At 47.7% G+C, this 25,960-nt stretch overlaps 1 protein-coding gene across 1 annotated transcript in view; it reads right to left on the bottom strand.

The window, feature by feature from the left end:
• Window positions 1-24,961, bottom strand: part of LOC139052110 (protein obstructor-E-like) — a 91,844-nt gene extending 66,883 nt beyond the window's left edge. The window contains exon 1 of the mRNA XM_070529209.1: window positions 24,706-24,961. Coding sequence (XP_070385310.1) covers window positions 24,706-24,754 — 49 coding nt within the window. The 5' untranslated portion in view covers window positions 24,755-24,961. The remainder of the gene's footprint in view (window positions 1-24,705) is intronic.
• Window positions 24,962-25,960: the final 999 nt, after the last annotated feature.

The raw sequence follows: 25,960 nt of genomic DNA on the forward strand, positions 1-25,960 counted from the left end.
AGTTGCAAAGCCGTTGAAAAACAGAAGGAAAATTTGTACGCATATCCGTACGTTGTTCCCACGCTGGCGAAAGCAATTCCGCACTCGCAGCCCCCTCCCCCCCCCCCCCCCCGTTGAGACGCCACGGCGCTCCCTCCGGTGAGTGTCTGCTTTTGTACAAACCCTAGCATCTCGCCACCACTTGCTTCTCGTAGCGACTGCCCTTCCACCTATGAAAGAAGCGAAAACTGGTGCCTTTTTATGTACCGGCAATAATGTGATGTCGTGCGAAAGCACTCGTCTGAGACCACTGTATCAATCATTGCCTTCCAGATAACACGTGGAACGAGGACCCTCAGCCGACTTGTGCACTTGTCGCTTCCCGAGGGCGCGAAGTAGTTGCCCCTTTTGCTCTGAATGCTGCCTCAGCCAAGCGTGTGCGTGGAATCGTATCGCCTAGTGAGTGCGCGAACTACTGACCCAGCTCTGAGCGGCCGCCGTCGCGAAGCTGTTTTGGCTCGCGTCTTGGTCCACGCTTGCCGACGCTGCAAGTGGAACGGTGCTCGGACAGGACGCGGCGGTGACCTCGACGGAATGCCGCAAGTCGGAGAAAGCAACTCTCCACCTTCTCGTTGAGAACGGCGCCAAAGAACGGGTTTCGTGTGTCTCCTCAACCGCGTTGACACGAGGCCAGCGAGGCTTGGCGGTGTGACTACTTCTCCAGCCGTTCGTATTTCACTCCATAAGTCTAAATGACATACATACAGCGCTTCGCGGGGCTAAACAGCGACGCCGACGTGCGAGTTTGCACCCAGCGCTCTCGCGCCATTCCCATCAACGCCCATGCGCAGCTTCTGGCTTCGCAATGCTGCAAGCTAGTTGCCGTTCAATGCAACCACAGGGTAACGTTTGCTTACCGAGTAGCCACTTTGTCGAGCGCGGTGGTGGTACTACTATTCTTGCTGTGCCAGTCTCATCGCATGGACATGTGTTACCGATCCAAGCATATTGTCGACAAGAACCTGAAGATTACCCTATGCGTGCTTTAACTTTCTAAAAATAACATTCCTAATAAGTACGATGAACACTCTACAACTAATTGCTAAAAGAAAGGTACCCTTGCATAACCTGCACAGTTCCTTTTTCGTTCGATGACAGCTAACATTCGTGGCGTCGACAAAGTGCGCACACGCAACTGAAGGTGCTCGACGATTGAAAAACCAGGGGCCGAATTCACAAAGCTTTTCCTTCGCAAGCGCTGTTTTTCAATGGCTGATCGCATTCGCTAATAATATGTTGTACATCACCATTGGCTGGCACGAATGCTTTCAGCGTAAGAACATTTTTTGAATTCCGGCCCAGATGAATAGTCGGCAACATAAGCAAATACACAGCCTCGTACCAATTTATCTTATCGAGGGACACTCATGTCTTTCGCTTTCCAATTCTTTAACAATGACACTCGCGGCTAGCACACTGAGCAAAGGCAATCCTTCCATGTAGACCGTGCACGGAGCTGATTTGTCTCCCTCGAAGGCTAGCTCTTAGGAGAGATAATAGCGAAAGTAAACTGAATAATATTGAAAATAAACACCCTTCCGGGTTTCCAGGATCTTAACCAGCTGCGCGGCCTCGCAGCAGCGCCTCGCCGAGGTGGCTTCAGAATACGGTAGGCAGCCGCCAGCGGGCACGCTTCAGCATACAAGACTGCGCTCGAAGGGATGGCGTGCGTTTCCTTCTCCTTGTGAAACAGCGCAGAGAATGCGGGCTAACATCGTGAGCAGCCCAAGTCGGTGCGGAGAGAACGGCCGTGGGCCCAGCGAAAGTTAGGGAATACTGAAGCTGCGGTGATATGCGACTTTATTTTTCTGATTACTTTCTTGGCAATTGAAACACAGATTAACTGGTGGACCTCGTCACTCTCAACTTTCCGGCCCATTGAGGCCAAACGGGCAATTTATCTAAACGTGCTGTTTTACAGCTTTATCTTCATTCTATGTTAGGCAGACATATCACGTGTTCCACCAGCAATAATATCAAGTTATTAAAAATAGAAATTGTGGGACAGAATCTTTTTAATGACGACCGGCATGCATCAATCACACTTCCTCCAATAATTCACAATGCATATGCTAGTTGGCAAAAGTTCACTAATTAACGTTAAAACATTGCTTAAATGATATTGCGCGACATAAAAAACGACACGGACGTGAAAGAAGACGACACACCAAGCGCAAACTTTCAACTTTTTTTTTTAGTTGAAAGTTTGCGCTTGGTGTGTCGTCTTCTTTCACGTCCGTGTCGTTTTTTATGTCGCGCAATCTCATTTAAGCAATGGATTACCAACTTGCCCGGAATGCTGCTCTCATTAACGCTAAAAGTAAATATTTTATGGGGTATGTTGAAGACACCAGTACCAAAAGATTACGTTATGGAAGAATCCCTGCGTCTCGCATCAGTGTCGTGAAGTAACTATTCGAGATTTACAGCATTTGCGTTCCAGTGGTAAGGTACTTGGAGAGCGAAACGTGCACTAGGGAAAACTTAAGTGGCACATCACTACACTTGACGGCTCATTTTGATCGAGAAACCGCTCCTAAGCACAAACTTCTAAGCAAAATGTTATGCTTTGAGTAAAGGTTCACTATATTTCGGCTATTACAACATGCTTCTGAGAGCCAACATTAAAACGTACAGAAATTAGAAATGTCACAATAAGCGATCGCATAAATTCTGATGTCCACCACTGCTATTAAGACATCTATTATCAGCTGTTCTTTCGTACCATTAACCGCGACTTTGTAGTCCCATTTACTTCGTTTTCATGCAAGCATATTTTCATCCGGTTGATATGCACACGTACATTAACTACACTTTTGTCACATGTTGTATTGTGATGGAGGCCGGACCCTAACGGAAAAGACAATAAATCGCTTCGTACGCGCGTTACATCACTGGGGACACAGGCACGCGCACACACACACACACACACACACACACACACACACACACACACACATATATATATATATATATATATATATATATATATATATATATATATATATATATATATATATATATATATATGAATGAAGAAAGAGAGAGATAGAGAGAAATCACCTAGCAGAGGCATTTTCTACATCACTCGGTCCTCACCAACGTAGCAACCAAGAGGTGCTTCAACAGCAGCTAATAAATATTCATGCGCGTCAATTTTTCGCATCCCTTAGTCAATTCTCTTTCATCAACAGGTACTCCATATCGGAAGGCAGGATTGGCCCCTTCCTGAGGGTTCCCGGTAAACATTGTCAGTCTAAACCGGCGAGGGTAGGAGGCGACAAATCCGAACAGTTTGCGCAGGGCGTTGAATGAGAGGCTGTGACGTAGTGTGCGCCTCCGCAAGGTTATCGCGACCAGAAAACAGAGGGATACGGCTACACGGTACCTTTCAAAGGAGCCTTCGCGGCATTCTACTCATCCGTACATACTTTCCAAGAGTATATTAAGGCAGCGTTAGGAATATATCTCTCCACACTTTGACAACTCACAGACTACACCAGTTCAGCGACAGATGTGCTCTAAAGCCAGGCCATTGAATGGCCAGTTAGAGGTTTACTACTACAGCGGTGTTGCACGCCATGGTTGGTACCCACAACGGAATAAAAGTTTCGAAATACAGCTTTGGCTCGCTGCAGCTCGTTAAACTAACTTATAGCTGAGTGTATTACACCCAGTGTTTCATATTGGACTGTAAACCGCCCGCAGCGTTATGTGTTTGGTTGCGAGACCTAGTCAGGCGTCATACAGATGAACTTTGCCTCGTATGTCTTCGTATAAGAATGTATGATTGCTTATTGTACAATGTTGTCTATGAATGTTATAATTTCTAAGAATAAGAGATTTGTATTATGCCTATGCAAATGAATAATTAAATTACTGCAATGACGTCAATAATCCATGACATCACTAAAAGCATCCATATCAACCGACCCTAAAAATTGCGCTGCTCGGACACTTGGCTAAGGAAAATTGGTCCAAGCGAGGCAATTACCAGAGAGGCAAAAGCAGGAACACTTCCAACTAGTAGCTGTGTGATACTTGAGGAAACATGGTGACAGTGACACTGTAACATTACATTGCAATTCCGGCCAGTCCGTATCTACCTGTGTGAAAAAAATTTGGAGGACGCTTAAGCTTCGCCTTCAAGAGTGGGACGCGACAGCGTTCCCGTCGACCCGCCAAGGGGTATAAGACAATGCGCTACGGCACAGCGATCACTTACGATGCGCGCAGCATCGGACTTAGCGCCCACCTATCACGCGGTGAGCGTCGAGCAACGCAGCGTTCGGCGCGGCAACGAAACGTGCGCCTGAGCGAACGGAACGAACCAAAGAACTCGGTGTCTCGGAGGGGAAACGATCTACGCCAGCCAAACGTCGTGATCGGCACGGGCAGAGAGATAGATAGTAATCTATACCGGGAGCACGGCGAAGCGTCGTCAGGGGAGAGGGAGTCCCGCGACGCGCCTGGCAGCAGTCCCAATGCGCGCGCGGCGCGCCTCCTGTCGGGGCAGCGCCGTACATTGAGAGGAGGGGGTCTTCTGTGTTTGCCGCAAGATGGCTCTGCGTGTGCGGAAAGCGCAGAAGAAATGCAGCGGAAACGCACTTCGCAACTCGTGTAATTGTGACTTCTGTACGTTACATGTTCATAATTACCGATATACACCGCAGTATAACTTTCCACGGCTCGTTTCGAAGGCAACACCGCATTCACTAGAGGCGCGTTTGCACCGCTTGGAAGCATCGAACTCGTGGCTGAGTGGTAGCGTCTCCGTCTCACACTCCGGAGACCCTGGTTCGATTCCCACCGGGCCGAACTTGGAAGTTGCTTTTTATTTATGAAGCGCCTGCCGTGATTTATCGCTCACGGTCAACGCCGCAAACTCCGACACCGACGCCGACGACACCGGCTTTTCTGCGACACGAGCTCCTTAACGCTATCGCGTTAAAATGGCGCCACAGCTGTTTAAGGATGCGCTGACACTTGGCGAGTAGCAAGCGGGCGGAAAGGCGACGGCGGGCGGCAAATCATTTCCGGACATGTCCAAGATGTTCACATTTGTTTTCACACTGCAGCGCAGACCACTGCCGCTTTTGCCGACGTTCGTCTATTCTACGTATATTTGTCTGCGTGGTGGCGATATTTATATCACCATTTCAAGCGGTATATTCATTATTTACCCATCAGTAATCAAAAGCTATCATTTCGCGCAACTGCGCATGTCGTTGTTAGCACTGTTATCACACGACGCACTTTTGATCGCTATCAAGCCAGATCCGGTTCAAATTTCTCGGTCGTGAATGGCTCCTTTGCCCAATATGCGCGAGAGAGTCAGTCGCAGTCGAGAGTTTGGATCCGGATCGGTACCGATCGCGATCAGAAGTGTACGTATGACCCCGGTATAACTTTTGTCCGCCATGAATGGGGAATAGCACAAAGTGCTGATACTTTTAGCGAGTTCTTTTCCTAAAAATGGGCAATGAACAATAGGGAAATGGTAAATTTTATGACCGGATATTTACATGCTAGTGCAGCTTCCGCTTAAGCAGAACCGCGTTCCGCTTCGCCATGGGGAAAAAAATTTGTACGAGACCGATCGGACTCGCCGCCTGGTTTTCCGCCCATTTCGCCGCCTTGGCGGGCGCATTTTCTCAAGTTTTTTTCCGCTTCCGCCTGCTCCAAGACCAAGTGTGAACGTAGACTAAATGTCAACCGTCCTAGCAAAGTGCGCGCACATACACACTTTACCGAAATCCAGCACTCACGCGCTCGTCCTCGCAGGTCAGAGAGGGGCCATACACGGTCCGCCGCACAAGCAACCTCGCTGGAGAAAAACTCCCCGAAGAAGTAAAAGCACAGACGAGAATCGTCCAGTAACATAAAAGAAAGTGGACAGGCCGAGGCCGCCCCTGTGACAGGTCTAGTTTCGCTACGTAGCTTGACGTTGGCCGCACCACAACAAATATCTGGCCTGCATGGTCCCCTTTCACTCGCCATGGGCGCATTGCTTCCTTGCCAAACAGCTTCAGTGTAGACGTGTGCGAATATTCGAAAGATTTGAACATCGAAAGGAAAAATGGTATCCCCCTTCGATTCGACTGAGCAGTGCAGGGCCAGACGCTCAGAGTGTTATCGAATAATTTCGAATGCCGCACCGCCGACACGTCATCTCCCACCAAAGCGTACTGAGCTACGTCTCATACGGTGGAGAAAGCGGTTAGCGCGTATGGTACTTGGCATTTCTTTCCATGGCGTGACAGCTCAAGCACAGGAGTCACTGAGGGACACTGCTTACCAGGGCAGCATCGTGGAGATACACGTTCACCGTACTGCTGGACAGTTGTCGTGCCGCCATTTCCTTTGTCTGCAATACTTCATTTGGCGGCTTTTTAAAATTTGCTCCGTTTGCAACTTAAATAATTATTGGGTGTTGATCGTTAGCGCTAAGCGTTTGATAATTGGATGGTGAGCTTGTGATACGCCAGTGGATAATACTGCGTAGCTACTGTCGGGCTACAGGGTGCGAGAAGAAATGATGAGAACGCAGGCCATGGGCACGCCACCACCAATGGTATTTGTTATTCGTCCGTTTAAAAGAGCAAAACAAGCGGTTCGTAAATGGGGTATCGGGTAAGCAAGGATGCGTTTTTCGTGAGAACCTGTTGAGAAGTTGCACCTTCATCACTCAAGACGATGAATGGGGAGGCGGCGGGGCTTATCCATACATAACGAAGCGCTTTGTATGCTGTAACCCAGCACCTGACCAGCCATACGGTGAGCAACGAGCCGGTCCGTCAAGAGATCGTAACAACAGACCGAGCAGAACAAGTCTTAAGAGGAAGCTTTAGCACGGGTGCTCCTACCTAACTACATCCAAAAGGAAAACTCGTTTTTCTCGGCAACCACTGCAGCAAGCTTGACGAGGTTTGTTGCATTTGAAAGAAAACTTAAAATCTATTGACCATTGGTCTCGAATTTTTTATTTAGGTTGCCAATTTCTCACTAAAAAATTTCATTTTTCAAAAAACGAAACCATCAAATTTACAACTCCGTAACTTAACAATCAAAAACAATATCACAGTTCTGTCAAGTGAATCTCACAGTAAATCCAAACCGGACAAAATTGATATGTTAAACATGATTCTCAAAAATTAAGTAATGTATAAATACAGCTTTTCCTTGTACACAGTGTAAAAAATCACGTAACATGTAAACTGACATATCGAATTTGTCCGCTTTGAATGATCTAATGGATTCCGTTTAAACAACCGCGATATCTGTTCTTGACGGAGAGCTAGTAGCTTGTAAACTTCGTGGTTCTATTTCTTTTTTTCGAGCTACCGAATTTTTGAACAGTCAAACAAAATTCATGCCCCATATCGAAATTCCGCTTCAAACAGTCGCTAGTACTTTACTTTCTGCCTCAAATACAACAAATTTCATTAAAGTCGGTCCAATGGTTATTTTATAAAAGCATTTTGCGTTTTACATGTATTTGAATAGCCGCATCGGAGTTGGACCCGAGCTAAAGCTTCCTCTTAACGTTAAATAATTTGTAATAAGCCCCAATACAAAAAATTCAGATTATATTCTTGAACAGTGCATTTTCCGTTGATCATATTGCGTGCGCTGGCTTCGTGGACCCCATAAAGTCAATAAACCCTTTTCAAGGTATGACATAATAAACACCATTTTTTGTATTCATAGCACCACCGTTTCAGATTTCTGGCAGCGATCATTTAAGGAAAAAATTGTGCAACCGCTGATGACCACGAACTGTTGTCCATGCAGTCAGTCAAAAACATTTAACATGAACAATGATGTATATATAATGAATTTAGCATTCTAAGGTAGTCTTATTTGACAAAGGTATGGGTGAAAAATTAGACCAGTCAGACACAGGGAATACTTTGCATTTCTTAATGGTTAGTTGCTTTTGCTTACTTATTACTTTCGTCATCGTTCCCTCAGGGCCAGAAGGAATAAAGATGGGAGTGATTAGAAAACGACAATAAAAATATAATAGTGCCGTGAGTGACAGAGTAAACGTAGCTGCTACTTATACAATGTCAGCTATAGTGTTTTAATGATATTATTCTTCATTATTATACGTACAATATTGACACGTGTATTTATATTTATCGGGCGACCAGGTTTCACCGCCTAAGAAATCTTATCGCACAGCGCGGGACGCGCTTGCATGTATCCGAAGTTTCTGGAAAGTTATCGATGCTTCTATCTGCAGTCTGTTGTTGCCGAACCTTGTGTTATCTGATTTATTCGCCTGACGCGAATGATGTAGAACTTTATGGAAGGCACGCGGGTCCCAACGATTAGTCTGGAACGTTCGACGATTGTGTATAAAAGCCGACGTGCTTGAACCGCTGATCAGATTTTCGACGATCGCCGACCGTGTTCGCCACTATCGTTGTGCTATAAGTGTAGCCTGTTTTGTGGACACAGGTTCGCCCAATAAAAGTTCGTTTTGTCTATCACAGTATTGCTACTGTGTTCTTAACGTCACCACCACGTGACATCTGGTGGAGGTGCTTTTGGTCCATGTACCGGACGCCCCCGACAAGCCGTGATCCAAGCCCGGAACGCAAAGACAACACCAACGCAGTCCCGGACCATCGAGCAAGCCGCCGTCTTCAACAACTGCCCCCGGAGCACGGACTTTTGCCTGAGACGACCAGAAAGATTGCCACCAAGTCAACCCCAATGGCAGCCCCGGCATCGCCCATCGTGCTACAGCAGCCCAGGGAGCCTCCGACGTTCCGTGGTTCAACTTTCGAGGACCCGGAAGTCTGGCTTGAGACGTACGAGAGGGTCGCTACGTTTAACAACTGGAACAGCGACGACAAACTGCGATATGTCTTCTTCGCATTGGAAGACGCGGCCAGGACGTGGTTCGAGAACCGAGAAGCCACCCTAACGACCTGGGAACTTTTCCGAAGCGGCTTCCTGCAGACATTCGCAAGCGTCGTACGGCGAGAACGAGCCCAAGCGCTATTGGAAACCCGGGTGCAGCTACCTAATGAGACGACCGCGATCTACACGGAAGAAATGAGCCGTCTCTTCCGCCACGCCGACCCTGAAATGCCCGAGGAGAAGGAAGTCCGCCTGCTGATGCGTGGTGTGAAGAAGGAACTTTTTGCCGGAATGGTGCGAAGCACACCGAAGACCGTCGACGAGTTTCTTCACGAGGCCACCAGCATCGAGAAGACACTCGAGATGCGAAACCGGCAATTCGACCGCCGCACGACCTCGACAAACTACGCCGGAGTTCAGTCACTGGCCGCCGACGACTTACGCGAGACTATCCGAGCTGTCGTGCGGGAGGAGCTACAAAAGCTGTTCCCATCATCACAGCCTCAAGTGGCTTCGATTGCCGACGCCGTGCGTGAGGAACTCCAACAACAACTTGGAGTAGCCCCTGAATCGCCGCAGCATGCGCCGCAAGCGATGACCTACGCCGCCGCCGCACGCCGTCAAGGACCCCCTCCGCGACCGCGCCAGGGCCCTGTCACACCACAGTTTCGTCGTCCGCCGCCGCCGCCGAAAGCACGACCACCCGTCGCCCAGCGCACCTACGCGAGGAAGGCGGACATCTGGCGTGTTCGTGACCACCGCCCGCTCTGCTACCACTGCGGAGAAGCGGGTCACGTCTACCGACGATGTCCGTACCGGGAGATGGGACTGCGAGGTTTCGCCGTCAACGCGCCGCGTCCACAGCTTCGCGAGCGCCCACGTGACATCGCCGATTACCTCGCCGCTACTCAGTGGAGCCCTCGACGGCCGTCCCGTTCGCCATCACCAGGCCGCTACCTGTCGCCGCAGCGCCGACCATACACTGGCCCAGCCCGGGGCCGGTCAGCGAGCCCATATCCGGAAAGCTAAAAGCAGCAACCGATGGGGGTGCGGTTGCTGTTCGTCGAACTGACGAAGATCCTCCGCCGCCGACGAAGACGACGACGAAACGATCTCGACGACATAACAACGACACGCCGCCGTCCTGACGAAGTCAGGAAGGCAAGACTACACCGAGGAACGACGACTTGACGACGCGACGTTCCAACTTCAGTTCAACACGACGCAGCCGTGATCCGACGCCACGACCTAACTGCAACACCAGACAAAGAACCACCGACCTCGATGTGCTTCTCGACGGCCACGCAGTCACTGCCTCAGTCGACACAGGGGCTGATTACTCCGCCATGAGTGGACACATCGCCGCCCAGTTGAAGAAAGTTAAGACTACGTGGGAAGGCCCTCAAATTCGAACCGCTGGAGGGCACCTCATCACGCCGTCTGGAGTCTGCACGGCAAGAATTACCGTTCATGACCGGACTTACCCTGCCACCTTCGTTATCCTCCAACAGTGTTCACGAGACGTCATTCTCGGCATGGACTTCCTGAACCAACACGGCGCAATCATCGACCTGAAGTCGAAGTCAATAACGCTGTCGGAAGATCAAGCGATACCGCCGGAGAGCCCTCGTAGTCACCACGCCTTGAGGGCGCTCGAAGATCAAGTGAGCATCCCGCCTCGCTCCAGCATTGTCATTTCGGTCGGCCCCGAAACACCCGTTGACGTAGAAGGCGTCATCGAAGGCGACCAACGTCTACTGCTCGACCGTGAAATTTGCGTCGCAAGAGGGATCGCTCGACTGCACGGAGGAAACACGAAGGTGCTGCTGACAAACTTCAGCCAGGAGTTCAAGCACATCAACAAGGGCACGACGATCGCATACATCGAGGAATTTCAGGAAACCAGCGATGCGTTTGTCCTCTCGGATTCTGTTGCATCTACCCCGACGACCGTGGTTCCCGAGCCAGACTTCGACATAAATCCAAGTCTTCCCGTGATTAAGAAGCAACAGCTCAGAAGTCTGCTTCGACGATAGAAAGACTGCTTTTCGACGTCATCGAGGATTCGACAAACCCCAGTCGCAAAGCATCGCATAATAACCGAAGAGTGCGCTCGACCACTCCGCCAGAGCCCTTACCGAGTTTCGACGCGAGAACGCGAAGCTATAAGACACCAAGTCGACGAAATGCTGCGCGACGACATCATCCAGCCGTCGAAAAGCCCGTGGGCGTCTCCAGTTGTTTTAGTGAAGAAAAAGGACGGAACCCTACGTTTCTGCGTCGATTATCATCGATTGAACAAAATCACGAAAAAAGACGTATACCCCCTCCCACGGATAGACGACGCATTGGAACGGCTCTGCAATGCTAAATACTTCTCATCGATGGACCTCAAGTCTGGCTACTGGCAAATAGAGGTCGACGAAAGGGATCGCGAAAAGACCGCCTTCATCACGCCAGACGGCCTCTACGAGTTCAAGGTTATGCCATTCGGACTGTGTTCGGCGCCTGCAACGTTCCAGCGCGTCATGCACACAGTATTAGCAGGACTGAAGTGGCAGACCTGTCTCGTTTACTTGGATGACGTCGTCGTCTTCGCCGGGAATTTCGACGATCACCTCAAGCGGCTTGCGACAGTACTAGAAGCCATCAAGTCGTCAGGGCCTACTCTGAAGCCGGAAAAATGCCGCTTCGCTTACGATGAGCTTCTGTTCCTAGGCCACGTAATCAGCAAATCTGGTGTCCGTCCAGACCCGCAAAAGACAGCTGCAATCGCACAGTTGCCGCAACCCATCAACAAGAAGGCAGTGCGTAGGTTCCTTGGCATGTGTGCCTATTATAGGCGCTTTGTCAAGAACTTTTCACGCATCGCGGAGCCGCTAACACATCTGACGAAATGTGATGTCGAGTTCAAGTGGGAAACACCGCAGGCCGACGCATTTGAAGAACTCAAACGACGCATGCAGTCGCCGCCGGTACTTGCGCACTTCGACGAGTACGCCCATACAGAAATCCATACTGACGCCAGTAGCCTAGGCCTCGGTGCCGTTCTAGTCCAGAGGAGAAACGGAGTCGAACAGGTGATAGCCTACGCTAGCCGGTCGCTGTCAAAAGCGCAAGGCAACTATTCTACGACCGAAAAGGAATGCCTCGCCATCGTTTGGGCTACAGCTAAATTTCGCCCTTATCTTTAGGGCAGGCCATTCAAAGTCGTCAGTGACCATCACGCGTTGTGTTGGCTAGCGAATATAAAGGATCCTTCAGGACGACTCGCGCGGTGGAGCCTCAGACTACAAGAATACGACATCACTGTCACCTACAAGTCCGGATTAAAACACTCCGATGCCGATTGCCTATCACGCGCCCCCATTGACCCGCCGCCGCAAGACGACGAGAATGACGACGCCTTCCTCGGAATGATAAACGCGGAAGACTTCGCTGCACAGCAACGGGCAGACGCGGAGCTAAAAGGCCTCGTCGAATATTTGGAAGGGCACACCGACGTTGTCCCCAGGGCATTTAAGCACGGATTATCTTCCTTCACGCTTCAAAACAATCTACTCGTGAAGAAGAACTTCTCCCCAGTCCGCGCCAACTACCTTCTTGTTGTCCCGTCAGGACTTCGTCCACAAGTATTGCACGCCGTACATGACGATCCAACCGCTGGACACCTAGGATTTTCCCGGACACTATCAAGGATACAAGAAAAGTATTATTGGCCGCACCTGACCGCCGACGTCGCCCGTTATGTCAGAACATGCCGAGAATGTCAGCGACGCAAGACACCGCCGACAAGGCCAGCCGGAGTACTACAGCCAATCGAGCCTCCTTGCCGACCATTCCAGCAGATCGGGATGGACTTGTTGGGACCCTTTCCGACGTAAACAACCGGAAATAAGTGGATCGTCGTGGCGACGGACTACCTCACCCGCTTCGCTGAAAATAAAACACTGCCGAAAGGTAGCGCAGCCGAAGTGTCGTAATTCTTTGTCGAAAACATCCTGCTGCGACAGGGTGCCCCAGAAGTCCTCATCACGGACAGAGGAACGGCCTTTACAGCGGAGCTCACCCAAGCCATTCTGAACTACAGTCAGACAAGGCACAGGAGGACAACGGCCTACCACCCGCAGACGAATGGTCTTACGGAGCGGCTGAATAAGACCCTCGCCGACATGCTAGCGATGTACGTGGACGTCGAACACAAGACGTGGGATGCCGTCCTGCCGTACGTAACATTCGCTTACAACACGGCGGTGCAAGAAACAACACAGATCACGCCGTTTAAGCTGGTTTACGGCAGGAATCGGACGACGACGCTCGACGCCATGCTGCCCCACGTCACTGACGAGGAAAATCTCGACGTCACTTGCTATCTCCAGCGCGCCGAAGAAGCCCGGCAGCTCGCCCGCCTGCGGATCAAGAACCAGCAGAGGACCGACAGCCGACACTACAACCTCCGACGACGCTTTGTCGAGTACCAGCCCGGTGACCGTGTTTGGGTTTGGACCCCTATACGCCGACGAGGACTGAGCGAGAAGCTTTTGCGTCGCTATTTTGGACCGTACAAGATCATCCGACGTATTGGTGCACTGGACTACGAGGTCGTGCCAGACGGCATTTCGCTGTCACAGCGGCGCCGCTCAGGACCTGAAATCGTCCACGTTTTGCGGCTCAAGCCGTACCACCAGCGTTGACGAACTTTGGGACTTCGCGTAACTGACCTTTGGACTTTATTTCTTTTCGTTGTTTTGTTACTTATGTTTAATAAGTGTCCCTTTGTGTTTCGCTCTCTTTGTAGCATCGGGACGATGCTTTTTAAGAGGGGGGTATTGACACGTGTATTTATATTTATCGGGTGACCAGGTTTCACCGCCTAACAAATCTTATCGCACAGCGCGGGACGCGCTTGCATGTATCCGAAGTTTCTGGAAAGTTATCGATGCTTCTATCTGCAGTCTGTTGTTGCCGAACCTTGTGTTATCTGATTTATTCGCCTGACGCGAATGATGTAGAACTTTATGGAAGGCACGCGGGTCCCAACGATTAGTGTGGAACATTCGACGATTGTGTATAAAAGCCGACGCGCTTGAACCGCTGATCAGATTTTCGACGATCGCCGACCGTGTTCGCCGCTATCGTTGTGCTATAAGTGTAGCCTGTTTTGTGGGCACAGGTTCGCCCAATAAAAGTTCGTTTTGTCTATCACAGTATTGCTACTGTGTTCTTAACGTCACCACCACGTGACAATATAACAAAAAATTTAATTATGGGGCTTTACGTACCAAAACCACTATCTCATTATGAGGCACGCCGTAGTGGAGGACTTCGGAAATTTGGACCACCGAGGGTTCTTTAACGTGCACCTAAATCTATGTACACGGATGTTATAGCATTTCACCCCCAACGAAATACGGCCTCTATGGCCTCAATTTGATTCTGCGTCCTCGTGCTTAACAGCCCAACACCATAGCTACTAAGTAATTACGCCGAGCACAATACAACAAAACCAACACTACAAACTAACGACAAATGCTACCGTCCTAAAATAGATGTTTTCTATACAATGCAACTAGTACTTCGTAGAAAGTGTGATTATCACTAATAGCAACTATTACTCCCGAAAGGTGGTTCAATTCTTGTGATGTGCAAAGAGAAGTATCGGTATGAGAAGTTGATTCGACTACTGCCTTATCAGGATGGTCAGCGCGGTGGGCCATATGCTAAGTTCGCAGATGAATCCCTCACGTACTGCAGGGTGATAGTACAACTTATGGAAGAGAGCTAGACGGGATATCTTCCAGTAAGATGCTAAATATCGTAAAGCGAAATCAGCTTACGTAGGTTATTGTTAAGCTTGTGGTTTCATTCTAGGTACAAAAGATGAAGCGAACGTCAATAATCTGAACGGGTAAAAAAATAATATACCTGACACGAGCCGCGCACTGCTGATGCGTATTCTGGCATGGGCATGCTAGCATTGTGATTGGCCCACGGAAACAGTCCCCCAAGGAGGACGCCATAATGGTGACCGGATCGATGACTTTGCGACAGCCCTCCTTAATTAGGACAATTTATGGCCAGCATTTGATTTCTGCTAAGAGGTTCAGCTAGGCAGGGTGCAGGTGGACATTCCTTCACATCAGCTGTCATTCAGCCAAACTGCCATTTCCGCGCCGGAGACGGGGTCAGTATGCTTCCCCCTATCCCTGTTCGTGCACAGTGATGTGCATGTGTTTTGAACAAAGCTCTCCTCGGAGGCAAACGGCTACCAGCCTCAAATTGGCGGGACCTGATATCATACATCTGCTGACGCCGGATTGGCCGAAGGCGATTGGACAACGACGACGGATGGTTTGAAAGAGGATACGAACGTTTGGTGAAAGACATCACCTGCTGAAGCTTGAACCTCCATATTGATTATTTCTGCGTCATTCTTATACATAATGTAATATAAAGGTGTGTATTTAAAACACCCTAGATGTCTGGCCCAGCCCGATGTCCCCTCAAGATTCGACGGTGAATAAACATACCACATCCTCGGACCCCAGGTCACAATGGTATTGCATTAAGGCGACAACTTAAAACCGGAAGGAGCAAAGAAAAAGTATGGCGCCATTAAGGAAGTGCCCTATAGGCCTCGGTAATCACAAATTCAGAGCGGAAAGCCCAAGTCAAAAACATTTAACATGAACAATGATGTATATATAATGAATTCAGCATTCTAAGGTAGTCTTATTTGACAAAGGTATGGGTGAAAAATTAGACCAGTCAGACACAGGCAATACTTTGCATTTCTTAATGGTTAGTTGCTTTAGATACACTCTACAACTGTGAGGAATAGTGGCGAGATATTCTTTAGTCCTATTCTTCATTATTGTTCACTTCCCGAAAAATATTATACAGTCAGCAACAAAGAGGTGAATGTTGCCAAATATGGCTGGCAGATTTTTTCTAACTCGCTTGAAAAATAAAAGACGACCTAGCATTGAGGCCTGCCGTAGACCTTAGTACACCTGACCATGCGGGGAGTAACACTGAGGAGTATGTGCGAGCGATTTCTCAAAAAACACTCGATTCAGTTTAAGTGGTTCGATTCAATATATGGTAGACAGAGTTTGTGCAATGAAAGCGTGCTGCATGCCTTGTTAAACGAAAAATCTACGAAAATACAGCCCATTATGGGAACAAAGAAAAACTGCGCAAAAAAAGGACAAGACAGAGAAAGAACCACACGACACAGGCGCAGACTAACAACTGGTTTAATGCTCCAACGCCTCTTTCCTACCAACAACAGAACGCATGCGCACCAACCGCAAAGACCAATGCCGCTATCATGTAGTCGAGCCTAGAAACGCCAACTCCTTGCGGTACAAATGTATGGAAGCCTCACTAACACATTTATCTGGCCCTAATCTCGCGATTTCTAAAGCTTCGATTACTTCACGCTCTTTCTTATCCCTTGCGCGTCCGACAATCTTAGTCCCGCCGAAAAGTGGAGTACAAACATTGCCGTCATGCCTGCAGGTCTTGCAATGCTTAGGAAGATGCTGTCCTCTAGAATCATCTAGGGAATTGGCATGTTCTAATAATCTAATATTAATGCAGCGGCCTGTTTGTCCAACGTACACGTTGCCACAACTCAGCGGAATCTCATAGATAACATTCGCACTGCAGGGCACAAACTTGTTCCTGTGGTTAGTGCTGCACTCGATTTTCTTTTTCCTATCAGGTCTAACTAAATTGCACAGACTGGACAGCTTATAAGGTGCCGAAAAGACAACCTGTATGCCGAATTTACCCGCGACCCTCTTCAGGCCGTGCGACCCTAGCCCCTCACCGTACGCTTCTAGAATACAGCCCACAGTGATATTCATGTCTAGAATGAAATGTACCTTACACCTAAAGGATTAGTTGTGTATTGCAGGAATATTGTTGAGTTTTCTTCGCAGAGATGTCAATGAAGCTAACCCTGTAATGCCTACACGCCATTCCACATCAAGGAAAATGGGAACGAATAGTGGACATTTACTTCTAGCCATGCAGAGTACGTTCGTAGAAGAAAATCGAAGAAATGTTTTTTCATCTGTGACCTAATTACTGAACTAAATAATAATTTAGTAATTAGCCTAATAAACTATTGACAACGGAAACTTCACTCCAGCAGATTCATAACGGAACTATTTGTTCTCTTTAGGTTTCTGGTGCTAAAATCCCCCTTTTATATGCGACAAACTCAGTGTAGCATATATTATACTTTGGGAATTACAGTGTTTCCCCCGTAGCGTTCACATTCTGTTCATTTAAGGTTAAGGCGGCCAGTGGCTGTATTTCGCACTCAATTTTTTTTTATTTCTTCGAATTAGTGAGCTCTATTGCACTTTAGGATTCTGTGGTGCATCTCAGAGTAATGCGGGCAGATATAACGCAGGAACGAACACTGCAAGGTTCAGCGCCACGTGCAACAGGCACCACAACTACCATCCACCGTCATAAGCCTAAATTATTTAAACTGAAGCATGAAGCTGAGCCAGTGACCTCCAATAAACCCTGCATAGCAAGATTGTGGTTCAGCGGGTCAGAGTGGACAATTACAGAACGAAGGATTTTCAACCACAGTCCTGACTAGTCCAGTGTCCTGAGAATGAGGAATATTGTGCTGCTCCGTTTTTCCTAAGCAATAATGAAATGTCATCAGTGTTGACAATCTTGATGTATTTTTCATTTTACTGATGCATTTTGCCACTCAGTGGGACTTCCTAATGCGAGTATGCTGCACCTTGTCAATTCACTCCTATAACACCTTTTGTTTTAATTATTTTTCCAGTTTAGGTATGAAAAGCCTGAAGGCCTAACTAGTTTAGCATTCAAACAGAGTACCTCGAATACAGCAACCGATACAGTTAAGGGAGAAACTACTAACACCCCTAATTTATTGCTTAGAATAAACAAGGTCAGGCGGAAGGTATTCAGAACCTGTCTCTTCTTGAAAAACTCGGCAGTGATGCTATTTAACCTAAAAGCGGCATGTAATGACGCTGGCCTCCTCACATCTAGAGACAATAAATTGAACCTTAAAGGTTTGCGACTCTAATATTTTCATCGTACTAGAGGTACCTGTGAGTTTTCGGCACTTATCAAGTTATTAGATGTCCCGACGCATCTGTATCGGGGGGGGGGGGGGGGTAGGCAAGCAATGAACTGTATTAAGATAACAGATAACATTTTGTGCAATTTGAGTAAGCAGTTATAGAGCAGTGCTGATATGACGGGACGGTGAAGTTCCACTAGAGAGGAATTGTACAAATACTATTATCTGCAGGAAACTTTCTCAATATTAGAAAAATGACACAAATCAAGCAGCTATGGTATGCAGAAGCAAATAAGTAATTTCTGATTTGTCTAGTGAATCTAAACAAACTTTTGGTAATTCAGAACTTAATGTTTGTCATAGTTTAACTGCTTAAAAAGTCCATATCTCTCTCCCTAGATTTAGCAATCTTGTGAAATCATAAATGCTTTGCTGCCCGCGAATCTGCTGTTACAAAGGGCACTGAATTCATCGCAGATGCTTGTTGAGGGGAAAGATGTGTCGCTTTCTTCGATATAACGCAAAAGTGGGCTATGATGTAACATAGACTGCGACCATATCGTGCAACCGTTGGCTCAAGTATAAAGGGCGCCGTTTGACCAGGTTTATGCTTTTACGTGAAGTACGAGTGTCGATCTTCAGTGAACCATATCTTGTATCACGTTCGACACGTTTTCTTGCTGGCTCTCTTCAGTAATGTTCAAGCGCCGTCCCGGTAAGCGAAAGAAATACTGGTTGAGCGCAAGTTTGCTCTTTCCGGAAGAAACAAATCTTTCGTCTTTGCAAACAAAAATATCTACATTATTGCGTGTGAGCCCTAATGTGGCAGAAGGCTATTACTCCAGCGCTGATGAAAGAATAGAAAAGTTAATAGAATATCCTGTATCACTATAGCTGTTTGAAACACGAATGTATTGTTTTTGTGAAATTTTCGATGGCTTCAAGCATAATTCTTGACATGCACACTCGGTAGTTCGAAACTATAGGGTTTAACATACAGCGTGAACGTCACATAACCGAGCCGTCAATACGCTTTGCGCGTAGACAACACAACAAAGCAGTTAGGCAACCATTCAGTCACCTTAGCATGCATCAATATTCCCTGTTTCCTCATGCTATTTCATTGTGGAATAAATTTCCACAAGAAATAGTTAGCGCTAATGCCACACAATCGTTCGTTCATCTTGTGAATGGTTGTTCTTTTGATTAATAGCATGCACATAGGGAAAAAAACTAATCAATCATTGTCTGTGTTTTGTAACAAAATTAGGTGAAAATGCTGAATTGAGTGACCTGTTGTGTGTACATGGTTTGTCAGTACTTGTTGTTGAGTTGCAAACTACAACTGTTGTTCCTTTATCGTATTTATGTTGGTAAGTCTAAATTTCAAAGGCTGATGTTCCTGTATATTATATTTCATATATCTTTATTATTGTTCTGTATTCCATTTCTTTTATTATTTCCAGCCTTGTTTGTTACTATTGATGTAACCACTCCTGCTTGGGCCCGAATAGCATCTGCTGTATTTGTAAATAAATAAATAAAAAAAGGCACGCCGAACGATGCTATTGCACCTGCAAAGCGTTCCGTATGGTGTGCTGCTACTGCGTTATTATATTCACTTAAACACAATGTGGTTGGCAATATTTCTGCAAAATGCAAAGAAAACAGTGAAAAAATAAAAACAACAACTCAGCGCGGGATTGGCCACTAAATTTCAGTGAATAATACAGAAAGGTCAATCTGACACCAGATAATCCATTGGGAACCATCGGCGGATCGTGCTTGCCCAATTCGAACGCAATGACTCAGGAAGGTGCGATGTTTGAGCGAACGCGATAACATAGGTTACTTTACCAGTCCATGGACCTGTGCGCGAGTCGCAAATGGACAGAAGTAACAACTTTTCCACAAAGAAAAAATATTGGTGCAGTTCCAACGTGTTATTGACCGTTATAACCTGAACCTCTTCCGAACTGTTTTTATGCCACATCCGTCATTAGCCCTCCCCGATAGGTCAGAATGGTTCAGGTGCAGCCCACGTGGGAGGGCGCCACACTAACTTAGGCAGAGCGCGAACCATTTTGACCTATCAAGGAGAGCTGATAGAGAAACTGGAATAAAACAGATAGCAGTTGTGTTACGTTATAGCGGCCGAAATCGTTATACAGCGAAGCTTTGTCTGAGCCCATAAATAGTCGAAACACGAGTTCGCCTTTATTGAATGTCCACAGAAAGTGACACGGAAAGCTTTATTCAGGCATCGTAGGGAGGCTAATGCAATGCGCCGCCGCGGACGTGCGAAGGCGAGCTTTCTGGTTCTTTTCTTCCCACACAGCCACCACCGCAGCGAATGCGAGCGACATCCGGTGCTGGTACAAGCAACCCGGCGGTGATCTCGCGGGTGTCCTCCGTTGTCGTTGGTTGGCCTATTCGGCTAGGGAACAGCACCACGCAGCACCATCCACGGTCATGAAAACTCGGCGAGGTTCGCAAAGAAAAGCTTTAAAAAAAAACGTGGCAGATCTAACGCACCTTGTTTTGATTCACATACAGCAGCGCTTTGTTCAAACGTATAAAGATCGCTTAAGCCTATGGTAGCTTCTGTATTATTACAATGTCACCGCATGGTAATACCGATGGCTCTCGTCCTAACAACGCTACAATCTGTCCAAAAGCAGCGCCTGCGCATCTGCTTGGGTACACGCAGATGCGTGGGCCCGTTCTACGTGCTTTCATGTCTGACGGAACACACGAGCGCGGCTGATTTCGGCGACCATCGCATCGAGCATCTGTCACGGTGGCATACCTATATATACCTAATATATATACCATACCTAATATTAGGCTTTGTTCAGAGGCGATATTCTCAAGCAATCACGTTCGTTATTAGTACCACATTCGAGACAGTTCACGTGACTTGGAACCAGAAACGTCGTAGACGTCTGAAAGCGTGCCTGCCACTGTGCGAAGATAGCAACCTTGGCACTGTACAAAAAACGCTGTCACGCGCCAATGCGTGCGGTGCAGAGTCATGCGAAACATCGCGGCACTAATTCTATGCCAAATAGTGACAGTTTCTCCTCGTTGAATCAGCAGAGGAAGGCAACGGCGACGACTATTGTGACGGCAATGAAAGGACGACACGTCAACTATGAGGTAGGTATGCAACGAAAGCTTCGCTTTAAAACCGCTATGTCGGGCGGCCCGCCATACGTATAGGGGCCGTTCGAGGGATCTTAATTTAACCCACGTAGGCAATTCCGGAGTGGCAGTTATTCCAGTAGCTGCTGCATCGAGTTCTTCCACGACTGACAGGTCAACGAGGAACGGCGACATGCTCAGACTAGGGCGAAGCGGTCAAGTCAGCGCGCGAACCTGTGTAATCGACGGCATTTTGGTTCACACGAGAATGGATGCGGAAGCTAGTTGTGTACAATGTGTTCTTCTCACAGGGTCGAGAAATGCAGCGATGGCGTGGCCTGCTATGGTGCTACCAGGCGTGCTTGCAAATTTCGCACGCTTTAAATGCGGCCAGTCGGGTGTCTCCGGTGGCCCTGTTAGTCCACTTTGGCCACATGCAATGGCATGCTGTCGCGGGTGGAGCCAAGTTTCTTTGAGCGCTTTCTAGAGGACCTCAAAGGGGCAGATTTGTGTCCAAAAGAGCCGAGAGCATAACGCACTTGCGCATACTTAAGATGGAACAGGCGAGATGTTGCAAAAGCTGAGAGAGGCAGCGGCGGCTAAAGGATAAAATTTGTTAACTACTGGTTCAGACTAGGCGAGGCGTTAGGAGTTGGAGTGCATCTGCAGAAGGTGTATGGCTGCCATGGCATACAGGTTAAGTAAATGTCAACAGCACATTTTAGCTGCAACGGCTATTGTGCTTATAGGTTGCATCTTGTTTATTTCACCAAAGCTCTACAAAGTGTTCTACACGACTCGCTATTGAATTGAATAACCCTCACTGATGATAGAGCGTTGAGCTCCAGAGAAATGTCACCGTGTTTAAAGCGAAGTTTACAAGATCCAAAAGGGGTCGGATAATGGTGAGGGCAATTTTCTGGTTTGTAATAGTGTGATTATGGCCGTGTAACTGTTGCAAATGTCAATCCAAGCTCGTGTCGCACCACAGTGCCTAAACTTCATGATGGCACTATTTTATACTGTTTATCCTCTTAGAAGGCAGAGGCAGCACCAAGGGCCTTCACGTGAGAGACGAGTGGCTCTTGCGAGGCGCGACAGTGAAAAAAAAATGATATTCTGCGCATTGGTCTGTGCGTCAGGAGAGAGAGTGCTATACAAATTGAATAAAATCACGCACCAAAACTACCTTCACCAACGAACAGTAAAGAAACCTAGGCATAAGAATTGATTTTATGGGACAAGCGCTTTCCCGGTGGCACTGCAACAGCCTTGTGTACTGAACACACGAACAGAGCTATTCATTCATTTTTATTCGCTCATTTTATGTTTTCATCGCAACTACGTATTGTGGAAGGCGCCAAGGAGAAAAACCGCTACTTGACGGCTTGAGAAAATCATTGGTATGGCCTTTTCTTTTTTCCTTTGAGCGCCACAGTAAAACAGCCACAATGTCGCCAATAAATGAAAAAAAACTCGTAAACTCTCTTCTGGAACACGCTATACACTGAAGTAACATAAAGCGAAAAAATAATAATAACCACAAACATATGGTGTAAGCTCATGAAGAAACATTATAGGCGAGATGTGTTCGTATATCGTAAATGTCCGCGATAACGTGCATGTTTCTCGTGTCACTTTTTTTATTTCGTAAACAACATGGCTAATTGTATCAAACTGACTTTTGGAATATATATCTCGGATTTGAGGCAATGAATCAGAATTCTAGGCAAATAATTTCAGAGAATTTGTATGCGCAGTTCAAAAGAGTGAGATTATCCACTGCCCAGTATTCCTAGTTTGATGCGTGAGATCTCGTAGTTGTAATTTTTAAATATCGGAGAAGCAGCTCCCTTCCCGATCAAAATAATCCTCGAAGTTAACTTTGACCTTCAAGCAGCATATGATTAGGCTCTCCTTTTAATCAATTTATTCATAATACTGAAAAAAGCTACCTTTGCCAATGTCGAGTGAAAAAGTCAAAGTAATTTATTACTATAATACTTCCCACATATTTATGGCGTGGTAAGTAGAACTTTTAGGAACTTAATCCATCAAGCGAAATAGAACAAGTATTTTGTGTTGAGCGCAAAATCTTTCCAGCTGATCTACTGCTCAAACAACGACTTTGGACGTGCCAACGTCAAAGCCCACGTGCGTGAACACAGATACAGTTAGTACATTGCAGGGCATCTTGCAAAGCTTTATGAGCTTTACTGAGCTTTATGAGCTTTGTGAGCTTTATTAAGCGATTGAAATATTTTTGCTTGTGAGTAAGCCAATGTGCCCTCTCTACATGCATCGTCATTGCGCAACACAGTCACCCTGATTTATTTCAGCATTACATCGACTCCCTTCACTCGATTATATTCCTTTTTTATGCTCACGCCTCACAAACCCACAATAAAGGCGGATCGCTGTTCTCACCAATGCCAACGCGTAGAACAGAATGGCATTTGAATAGAATCTTTACGTTATCACGTCCTAGAAGTTGCATTGCGTGATGACTGCAGTGAAATAATATCATCGGGAGTAAACACGAAGGAAATAATGGTAAAAGCACGTAAATTTATGTGAAGTGCACATGAATGACCGAGGTACACTACTGCATCATTAGGACAAAGTGACACTATCCTGTGAAGCAGGCAGCTAGGCGTCTCCTGTAAGAGTCCTGTCTTACTCAGAGACGCCTAGCTTGCCATCGGTCAGCAGTGTAGAACGAATCTGCTAAAATACAATGGATATACAGCGCGCATCAGGAGCTTATCAGTCGTAAACGTGCACTTTTGTAGGTTCTGTTTAAGTGCTTGAATTAAAGGCACTGGGAGCAGCACACAGCACAACTAGGCGAGTGGCTTCAATTTATTGAGCCCCTTGCTTTTGGGTTCCTCTTTTTTCCTGCTCACGGTTACTTTCATAACCAGTTGATGGCGCATCTCTGAGCCTTCCTCAATGAAAGTGAAGGGCTTAGAACCATGTATTACTTTCCTGGCCCTTTATTGTTGAATTTAACCTGACATCAGGAATTTGCTCAGTTGCTATGCAACCGTCGTGCTATGCAACGGAATGCTATGCAACCATCGTCACTAATGTTTAGCCCATGCCACTCGCCTGTTTCCTATATCATGAAATATTTCAGTGATACATAGAACGACGACCTTCTCGTATCTACGATAATTTCTTCTCAGGGGAAATTGGAAAAGCTGCACGCAAAACTGACATTCACGGACAGGGCTGTTAGAGAATCCCTCAAGTCAGACCGCACACCTACGACACGTCGGATTGGTATTCATCGCGATGTCTCCCCATGAGCCATTTAGAGCATAACACGTATCCAGAGCCAAGATATTTCTCCGTGCACCACCAGATTATGTCAACAGCCGATCAGTATCGTAAGATGCAGGGCCGCGCGGATGGGGCTACCACACACACACAAAAAAAGAAGCGTCGAGCGTAGGCACATCTCGAGAAAGTTTCCACTGTGGAAATTTGCAAGAGACACCGGGTGTGTGTGTGTATGGGGGGAGGGTACACACATGCATGCCAGCACGGCCACTCACCGTAGGGCGCACAGGCGGCGAGCAGAACGCAGAGCAGCAGTGAGAGCATCGCAGGTCGACTGGCAGCGGGCGTCTGAGCGTAAGTGTACCGGGCGCCGCGCCGTTGGCCGCCTTTTCATACCGGTTCACTTTCCGACTTAGCCTCAAAACCAGGACAGCGCCGCCTCGAGGGGCCGGTCACGTTCGCCCCCACACGCTCGTTTTTTTTCCCGCTCCCCAGGAATGCCAAACCACCGGCGGAGTCGCGGCCGCCGAAAGCAGCAGCCAGCGCTCGTCGCGGCCTGCGATCAGGCAGCACGATAGCGCGTCGGCGGACGCCTACGGCCTTTAGGCAGCGGAACACGCATCCCCCGTCTTTCTGCGAATGCCACCTTGCGGACAGCGAAGGATGCGCTAGCCCGGAACAGGCGCGTGGGCTGGCTAGCGCTGGTGTCTGCGTGTCTCGAAGCGCAAACGCCACGGCGATGACGCATCACGAAATGAGACGAGCTGCATGTGCCGAAGATGACCCCGGAAACACTCATGGGCTCCGCGCTTCACTTTTATGCTTTCTTAATATAGGACGAATAGCATGCTGAAGGTGTGACAAGCGATTTCGTTTTCGACTTGCTTTTAACCGACCACTGAACAATGCCAGCAAAAATGACAGTGCTCCAACGAATGTCGAAGGGCAGCAGAACAAAAACTACGGGAAATGTGCGCAATGGTTACGAAATCAGGCACCCGAACCAGTGATGATGATCGTGCCATCTATTAGAATGCCCAAATAGGTTATTCCTATCTTCGGCTAACTTGGTTCTCACCGGAATCTGACCGTGCTTAGTGCATAGTGCTTAGTGGCTCGCCAGTATCGGGAGGCGAACAAGTGAGGAGTGGACACTTGCCGTCACTGGTATGTTTCCTCGAATACCTAGTAGTAGTCATGCGAAAGTTAAGGGTCGAGGCTACCGTCCACCTGCTCGCTACTTCCGATCGCACCGTTTCAGCGACTTCGTGACTTCTGCCTGGTGCAACGTCATCAGTTCCGTTTGGACGACCGCCAGAAGCTTTTACCTGTACTTGCAATAGCGACAGATTGTCTAGAGCATGCCAATTTGCAGCGCAATGTTATTGAGAAAGGCAATAGTGCCAGAAGCTTGTGTGTATCTGAGAATCCCCACGGTAATTGGCTTTCCGGGGCTTCGCCGCGCGGCTGTGCTCGCTATTCGTGGCTTGCGCGTTGGAGACGTGCGCCTCATCGCTAAACGGGAAACTG

This window comes from Dermacentor albipictus, unplaced genomic scaffold (assembly GCF_038994185.2).
Source record: "Dermacentor albipictus isolate Rhodes 1998 colony unplaced genomic scaffold, USDA_Dalb.pri_finalv2 scaffold_18, whole genome shotgun sequence".
NCBI classification, from domain to species: Eukaryota; Metazoa; Arthropoda; class Arachnida; order Ixodida; family Ixodidae; genus Dermacentor; species Dermacentor albipictus.